The sequence below is a fragment of the Arachis stenosperma genome, chromosome 3 (assembly GCF_014773155.1).
Source record: "Arachis stenosperma cultivar V10309 chromosome 3, arast.V10309.gnm1.PFL2, whole genome shotgun sequence".
Classification (NCBI taxonomy): domain Eukaryota; kingdom Viridiplantae; phylum Streptophyta; class Magnoliopsida; order Fabales; family Fabaceae; genus Arachis; species Arachis stenosperma.
Window position 1 is genome coordinate 36,613,064 of NC_080379.1, and position 8,715 is coordinate 36,621,778.

The 8,715-nt window shown below is 36.8% G+C and overlaps 1 protein-coding gene across 2 annotated transcripts; it reads left to right on the forward strand.

The window, feature by feature from the left end:
- The first annotated feature begins 3,385 nt into the window (after positions 1-3,385).
- On the forward strand, positions 3,386-8,374 carry LOC130969539 (two-component response regulator ARR12-like). 2 transcript variants are annotated; one of them, XM_057895302.1, is made up of 6 exons: positions 3,386-3,709; positions 4,126-4,278; positions 4,619-5,023; positions 5,134-5,210; positions 5,740-6,966; positions 7,949-8,374. In XM_057895302.1, the coding sequence occupies exons 1-6, from the start codon at positions 3,592-3,594 to the stop codon at positions 8,030-8,032; spliced, it is 2,064 nt and encodes a 687-aa protein (XP_057751285.1). In that variant the 5' UTR covers positions 3,386-3,591; the 3' UTR covers positions 8,033-8,374. The 2 variants fall into 2 exon arrangements, with proteins under 2 accessions (XP_057751285.1, XP_057751287.1); XM_057895304.1 differs by having other exon boundaries at positions 3,388-3,709; positions 7,961-8,373.
- Positions 8,375-8,715: the final 341 nt, after the last annotated feature.

The window sequence follows — 8,715 nt, forward strand, 5'->3', positions numbered from 1 at the left end:
GATTTACAAGATGACCATAGCTTGCTTCATACATACAATCTCCGTGGGATCGACCCTTACTCGCGTAAGGTTTATTACTTGGACGACCCAGTGCACTTGCTGGTTAGTTGTGCGAAGTTGTGATAAGGAGTTGAGATTGCAATTGAGCGTACCATGTTGATGGCGCCATTGATGATCACAATTCCGCGCACCAGCATATAAACTGGAATTTGAACTGCACCCTCTAATTGGAATTAATTGACCAAGGCATTGACAGTCGATGAATTTCAGAGGAGACTAGAAAGGTCTAAAGAATTAGGGTCTAGTCAAAATATAGTTTGCCATAAATTAAATCCTACATGATTAAAATAGTTAGTAAGAAAATTTAATCCGGAAAAATAGATAACTCTGAAGCCTTAACTGTCTTTCCAATATTTTATTTTCAACTTATTTACTTGCGTACTTGCCTTCTGATATTTTCAGATTTAAACCTTTTGAATATCTCAAAACCCTTTTCTGCTTGCCTAACTAAGCCAATCAATCAATCATTGTTGCTTGATCCATCAATCCTCGTGGGATCGACCCTTACTCACGTAAGGTATTACTTGGTACGACCCAGTGCACTTGCCGGTTAGTCTGTGGTTGTAAATTACCGCACCATGAAGGTGTCAAGTAAAAAAGCTTGAGACTGAGCAGTTAAAGTCGTTATCCAAGGCAAAAAAAAGTGTGTGCTTAAGAACTCTGGACACCTCTATCTAGGAATTTTAGCAAAGCTAAATCACAATCCAAAAGGGTTCACCCAGTTAAGTGTCTGTGGCATTTATATATCCGGTGGTAATACTGGAAAATAAAGTGTTTAGGGCCACGGCCAAGACTTTAAAAGTTGTGTTCAAGAATAAAAAAGAACTAAACTAGGAGAGTCAATAATATCATCTGAATTCTAAGTTCCTAGAGAGGCCACCCACTTCTGAGTTTCAATGGATATTGAGATGCCAAAACTATTCAGAAGCAAAAAGCTACTAAGTCCCGCTCATCTAATTGAAACCGAGCTTCGTTGAAAATTCTGAGATTTATTGTATCTTACTCTTCTTTTTATCCTACCTTGTTTTAAGTTGCTTGAGGACAAGCAACAATTTAAGTTTGGTATTGTGATGAGCGGATATTTTATACTCTTTTTGACATCATTTTCATATAGTTTTTAGCATGTTTTATTTAAGTTTTATTATATTTTCGTAGGTTTTAGTGTAAAATTCATATTTTTGGATTCTAATATGAGTTTGTGTGTTTTTATGCAATTTTAGGTATTTTCTGGCTGAAATTGAGGAGTTGGAGCAAAAGTCTGATTCAGAGACAGAGAAAGCACCGCAGATGCTGTCAAGATCTGACCTCCGTGCACTCGAAGGAATTTTCTGGAGCTAGACAAGCCCAAATGGCGCGCTCTCAACGGCTATGGAAAGCTAACATTTAGGGCATTTTAGAAATATATAATAGTCTATACTTTGCTTCAGAATTGAAGGTCCAAAACTGGCGTTCAACGCCAGCCATCTACCCCAGTCCTGGTGTCCAATGCCCACAGAGAGGTGGCCAGTGTTCAACACCCAAAAGGGGGCCCCTAGCCAGCGTTCAACGCCCCTAGGGAGTCCTAACACGTGGGAGACACTCAAGCTCAGCCCAAACACTCACCAAGTGAGCCCCGTAAGTGGATTTTCACACTATAAGCCTAAGTCTATCATACTTCTGTAATCCTTAGTCATTAGGTTAGTATATATAGGAGAATATCACCCTTGTTTAGGATCTTCCACCACTTTACACGTTTTTACATTGTTCTATGTACAATATAAGCCACCAAACCTCCTAGGTTAAGGTTAGGAGCTCTACTGAGTTTTATGGATTAATAAAAGTATCATTGTTCTATTTCAATTCGTGTTTGATTCTCTCCTAAGATGTATCTTCGTTCTTCAACCTTATGAATGAGTTGAACCGTCAAAAGTTATCTCTATTCTACATGGGTTCAGCAAGTGTCTTTGATCGGATATCAATGAACAACTAGCTTGATTATACATCTTTTAGACGGCTAATCCATGACTTCGTTGGGGAATTTTCGAGACATCAATTCAGCCGAGGTATGGGGAGATTAGAGTCTTTGTGGTAAAGGCTAGAACCAAGGCGCAACATTCTCTGATCCGGAAGATTCGACCTTGTCTGTGGCGTTTTGAGTAGGATCACCAAGGGAATGAATTGCAGGAGCTTCACCCTCATTCAGACTGGATGCGCACTAAACCTGGTGTTCAGCCTAGGGGAAGATTGGCGGCCGCTCAAACCGTCATTGATCAAATACAGCCTGCTATAGAAGAAATCATTCACAGTTGGAGTAGAGAGTAAGAAAGTATTAATCAAGAAGTACAAAGCATCTCTGAAGCCTTAACCATCTTCTTATCATTAGATTCACAACCACTAAGTAACATTATCTTTATTTTACTTTTATGCACTTAAACAACTAAACAACTTCTTTATCCGCCTAACTAAAATTTACAAAATAACCACTGTTTGATCCAAGCCGACAATCCTCGTGGGATCGATCTTGACTCACCTCAGGTATTACTTGGACGACCCAGTGTACTTGCTGGTTCAGTTGTACGGAGTGTGGGAATCCATGTACCATGCCTCTCTTTACCTGCATCATTGAGTGCTTATCCACCAACCCTGCTTGCTTTTCCTATTATCTATAGATGCTAGCCTGCATTCCAACTCGCTTCCTCTTTTGTCCATTATCCTATTATTAATAAAGGGTCATTCGAAAATTACAATTTGGAATAGACCTCCTTTGTTGGTAGCTGAACTTATTTATGTTTGTTGGACGCTTTGGTTTGAAATTAAGCTATTTTGTCAAATAAATAACTCAACGGTTGAATCAGTAATTCAATAACTCAATACTTTAACCGAAATAATTGTCGATTCGGTTTTAATAACTATAACCGTAATGTTTAGAAAAAACATGCTCGAAAACTCTTTTAAACAAAAATGTGCATTTAGAGTTCTGGACGGCATAAAAAAAAATTTTACTACCTATAAAAAATTACTCAAAAATCAAAATTTTAAAATTACACATGACTAAATAAAATCATATCCCTCTAAATAAGGTAAAATCAGATGTATATACTCCCAAATCTCTACTCATCAAATGCTATAAATATTGATTAAAATCTCAAACTAAAATTTCAAACTTAAAAATTTTAATAACTCATACGAGGATTACTCAGAAAAAACAGGTTAAGGATTCAGGAGAGAGGGAAAAGAAAACACTTTTTATAAAATACTAAAATGATTTTTCTTTTTGTTTTTTTTTTTTTTGTTTTTTTTGTTTTTTGTTTTTTTTTTTGTCTTCAATCCATCGCTGTCCATTTGTACAGGTTTTCGTTACCATCTTTCAGTTCCACGTTCGCCCTTTCTCTCTCTCTCTCGCCCCTTTTTCGTTTGTTGTTTCCTATGGTGGTTACTCGCTTTCAAGATTGAACCTTTTTGGGCCCTTTGGACCGTGATCTCTGCCAACAGTTACAGTTACAGTACCCCTGGTTTTTTGTTCTTCTTCTCTTTCTACAGCGCTGGTTAAAGATGACCGTGGAGGACCAAATTGACCGGTTCCCCGTGGGTATGCGTGTTCTCGCTGTGGATGATGACCCAACTTGCCTCAAAGTCTTGGAGAATCTCCTTCGCAAATGCCAATACCAAGGTTCCTTACTTTTGTTCTCTTCTGATTCAGCCAAAACTTCAATTATTGTACTCAAAACAATTTCTTCTGCTTCTTCTTTTTATATCTATATATAATTTTGTGATTAACTCGTTAAATTCGCGGTTAAGTTTGTATTTTAGTAGCTTTTTTGTCTGTGGGCATAAATAATATGTTTAAGTTTTGTGTCTTCATCTTGCAATTCAAGATTTTTTGTTTCCTTGCAAGGTGTACTTGTTCTCAATTTTCCCTAAGTTGACGACTTTAATCTATATTTGAATTGTTTTTATGATTTTATTGGGTTGTTACATTATCTTAGAAGTATTAATGTACCTTTTCGTTGATCTAGTTTGATGGTTTAGGAGTCATTTGGCTTTTAAGAACCTCATATCTTATTTTTATGGTTGTTGTTGTTGTAGTTACTACAACTAATCAAGCAATTGAGGCGCTGAGAATGTTGAGGGAAAACAGGAACAAGTTTGACCTCGTCATTAGCGATGTGAATATGCCTGACATGGATGGATTTAAGCTCCTTGAGTTGGTGGGGCTTGAAATGGACTTACCTGTGATCAGTAAGCACATTCACCGTTTTGTATTGACTAGAATTTTGCATCTGCTTAATTTGCAGTTGTTAGTTAATAATGGATCAAGATTGTTGCAATGACACGTTTCTTGTTTAGTTTGTTTTCCTTTAAGTTCCTCCCAAAACTGAGGATTAGCTTGAGAAAAGAATTTGTCCGTTTCCCCCATAATTATTGCCAGTGGTCTCGAGTTTGAGTTATTGGTGTGGTGGTGACCAGTATTTGGAAAGTCATGCTCGCTGTGGGATCTCTAATGTTAGAACAGTGTCCTGAGATTGATGGATTCAATCAGTTGGTTGATTTGAACATTTTTCCCCCTTGTTTTTTGTAGTGTTGTCTGGACACAGTGACACAAAGCTGGTGATGAAGGGTGTTACACATGGTGCAGTTGACTATTTGCTGAAACCTGTTCGGATTGAAGAGCTGAAGAACATTTGGCAACATGTTGTCCGAAGGAAGAACTTTGATCCCAGGGATCAGAATAAGGGTTCCAATGACAAAAGGGGTCCCAATGCTGCTGGGGAAGGTAATCAAAGTATCATATCAGAAGACGGCAGTGACCAGAATAAAAATCTTGGCAAAAAACGAAAGGACCAGACTGAAGAAGAGGAAGATGATGGTGAAGACAATGGAGAGGATAATGATGACCCTTCATCACAAAAGAAGCCTCGTGTTGTTTGGTCTGTCGAGCTTCATAGAAAATTTGTTGCAGCAGTTAATCAACTTGGCCTTGATAGTGAGTTTCTTACAAATATAACTCCCCATTTTCTTTGAATTCAGAACAATTCAATTTGCACAATATGGTTTTCTTGATTCCTAATCCAAGGTTTCTTTCTGTTGTTACAGAGGCTGTCCCTAAGAAAATACTTGATCTGATGAATGTTGAAGGACTTACTAGGGAAAATGTGGCAAGCCATCTGCAGGTAAAAATTCTTGTTTTGTAGTTAATAGTTGTGCTATATAGTTGTCAACAACTAGTTAAATGAAAATAGTTTAGATCTTATGATTATTTAATTAAAGTTGTAGTTAACAAAATGAAAGTTTGCATAATGAATTAACAACTCTGGGAGAGTCTATTTCAACATAAGTTTATAAATGCTTAACATCTAATCTAATTGAATAATCTTCCAAGTATAAGATTGTAGATATATCTTTTAATTATTTACTATCTTAATAAACAGGATCTTTTCTATGCAAAAGAATGGCTTGAAACTAATTAGCCTTTTTAAACTTGAAATACACATATTCAAGTTCCACTACTGCTCATGAGTTGTTTTCTGGATCAACATTTGAGGTTTTTCGATTATTATTTGTCTATTATGGATTAGCAACACTGCACTTCCACTAGTTTGTTAAATTTCTTGGAAATAATTCTTAGTTTTCCAGGAGAAAATATTATTTGTGATGTTGTGATGATTGTACATAAACTCCCTGTCATTTTTTTATTTGCAGAAATATAGGCTCTACCTGAAAAAGGCAACCCAGCAAGCTAGCATGGTTGCTGCATTGGGTAATACTGAATCATACCTGAGGATCGGTTCAATAGATGCATATGCAGAGTTTTGCACCTCTTCTGGTTCAGGAAAGATTCCAAACCCTGCATTGCAACCATATGCCTCGAGTGGTATTTTTGGCAGGCTGAATTCCCCAGCTAGCTTGAGCATGAGAGGCATTAGTTCTTCCACTCTAATTCAGCCTCCTGTTCAGCCTCAAAACCTGAACAGCACCTTGAGCCCTCTGGGTAACATTCAGGCATCAATATTTCCGGCAAATCAAACCTCAAGTTTATTGCAAGGAATTCCAACATCAATTGAGCTTAATCAGTCTAAGCAAAACAACTGTACAACAGGTATAACACAAGTAAATCAAGTTAGTTGTAGTGGATTTACTGCTGCCTCTGGCTTCCGTGACCGTAGGCTTACAGTTGGTACAGCAAGCAATGCTCTACCTTCAGCCGCCTGTAACTCACCACAAACACATAATTCAGGAGCATTTAGAAATCAGCCTCCTGTTAGACCGTCTTCTTTAGGCACGGATTCCTTTGATGCGGGAATTTGTGGGCCTTCCAATATGTTGGATTATAATCGGTGTAACGAAAACTGGCAGAATGCAGAACAGTTGTCTAAACTTCCTGCCAATCCCTTGCCATTGTGTGAGCCGTTCAATAATGATCCACTCCCTCCCACTGGCATAAATGTTGCCAACACAAGTACTCGTATTGGTAACAGTCCTGTTGATTATTCATCCAGAGATGCGATTTCTGTTCCTTTGGAGGATACAAGAAATGAGCTGCAGCGCCAAGAAGGCTTAATTGAAAATATTGTACAGCCTTCGAGTTATACAACACCATCACAAAGGTGGGAAGAACATAAACTTGAATACAGCCAAAACATGAGCCGTCCCTTCAACTCTGTAAACTCTCATGTTTCTTCAAGTCGAGTAACAAGTTCTTTGGGGCATAATTTAAACCAAACAAATGCAACCTGCAGCAACAGTGTTGATGCCTCATTTGTTGGCCAACTGAGTGGAGCTCCCCCATCAATCATCCAGTGCACTAATGTTGACACAAGATTGAAGTCAAATGATGCCTACATCTTAGAGCTAATGAAGTCCCGAGATGGATTTATTCAGAATAATTTTGGCACCTTGGATGACATAATGGTCCCAATGGTCAAAAGGGTATGATTAGATAGCACACATCGTTCCCATTCTTGAAAAAAGAAAAAAAAAAAAAAACTGTTTCCCCCCCCCCCCCCCCCCCCCTTTTAATGCTTTTGGGATTTTAATATTATCAAGAAATAATCCATGATACATTACTTTGAATTGCAGCTGTTACATAAATTTCTTTTAGTTGCTTTAAATGTTTATTCACCGTAGTATTGATTGTTACATTCTATCAACATGTATATGTGGTTTGTGTAGCTTTGGCTTTCCTGAGCCTGTTTTTCTGTTATTTTGGTGAAAATCATCAACCTTTTTTTGTTATTAAAATTTTTTCTGTATGAAACTCAAGTTCTAAATATTTTTAACTTACCATGATTTCCTAAGCGTTGATATAACATGATAAAGTTATATAAGTGCAATTTGCTGTTATATTTTGGTGTTGTCGTTTCTTTGTATTTTTTATTAACATATGACTGTTTCATTTGAAATAGAATGTGAATGTAATGGCCACATCACATTCACCATGGTATTTTACTGGCAAAAGGTATGAGATTTGAGCATTTTGGAACACTTCTCATCTTCCCTAGTTTGTATCTGAAACGAAGAAATTCAAAATGTGCAACTACTTTTCTTTATGAAGGTTCCTGATGTTTGTGTTGAAATAAATTAATGATTCAAATCTCATAAGTTTTGTATGCAAAATTGCAAATAATGTCAAGTCAGTAAACAGTACCTGATAAGAATTGAAGCCATCACATGGAATGTTACCAAATATAGACGCTGATTCTTCGGTTATGATTATCTTATAATTTGGTCATAGTTTGATATGGATTATTTGCTTTTACTTTTGTCTTTTATATGATTAATCCCCATATACCACAGTAGAGTGGTTTGTACGAACTTAATGTACAAGGTAGAATGAGTACACGGCATTTTTTCCCCTTAATTTTGGCGTGCAATAAAAGGTAATTTGGCATGATGGTTACATGAAAGATAGTTTCTGATGCAGGAACAAAATGAACCGACATTTATTGATGGAGAAATGGGATTTGAGGCTTACCCCGTTGGATCATGTATCTGATTTCTTCTGATTCAGCAAGAATCCCCGAGGAGCATTAAAATCGTGAGACACTTTACTAGTTTACTGTCCGTGGAGCCAGTTTCGTTGTGTAGTTTCTATATGATTAATATTCTCCTCTTTCTTAGGTAACTTGTTTCTCTATGGACATAATTATTAGGCATCTGATTCGTTCCCTCTTGTAGTTTACTACCCACATTGAAAGATTTCTGCTGCTTTCTTAGATTGAGGAATTGTAATATGAATGTGTTCCTTGTTAGTTGTTTACTCTTGCCCCTCCCACTAAGTAAAAATGTTTATTGAGCAGGGAAATTTAATGGAATTATGTTTGCACATACTTTATACAAAAATGTTATTAAGCACCGACTGATTCTCTCCAAACTTTATGATGAATACGCTAACTATGGATATGATGCTATGATGCTGGAAATAAACTGATTTATATCCCCTTTAATTCAAATTAGCAAAGCAATATCTCCATGTATAATATGAATTTTAGGCATTTATAATCTCGATGTGAATGAGTCAAATTGCTTATTCTTCGGTCTATCAGTGAATTATCTCTTTCGAGATTGTGAAAGATATTGCACTAAAATTATTTTTATTATTGTTTCAACTCATATTCCCACTCTACCAGCTCTAAATGAATAAAATATATGCATTAAGATACGAAGGTTTTTTATTAC

Coding starts and splice junctions, on each gene's coding strand:
- LOC130969539 (XM_057895302.1), top strand. CDS start 3,592: ATGACCGTGGAGGACCAAATTGACCGGTTCCCCGTGGGTATGCGTGTT. Junction 3,710..4,125: donor TCGCAAATGCCAATACCAAG/GTTCCTTACTTT, acceptor TTGTTGTTGTAG/TTACTACAACTAATCAAGCA. Junction 4,279..4,618: donor AATGGACTTACCTGTGATCA/GTAAGCACATTC, acceptor TGTTTTTTGTAG/TGTTGTCTGGACACAGTGAC.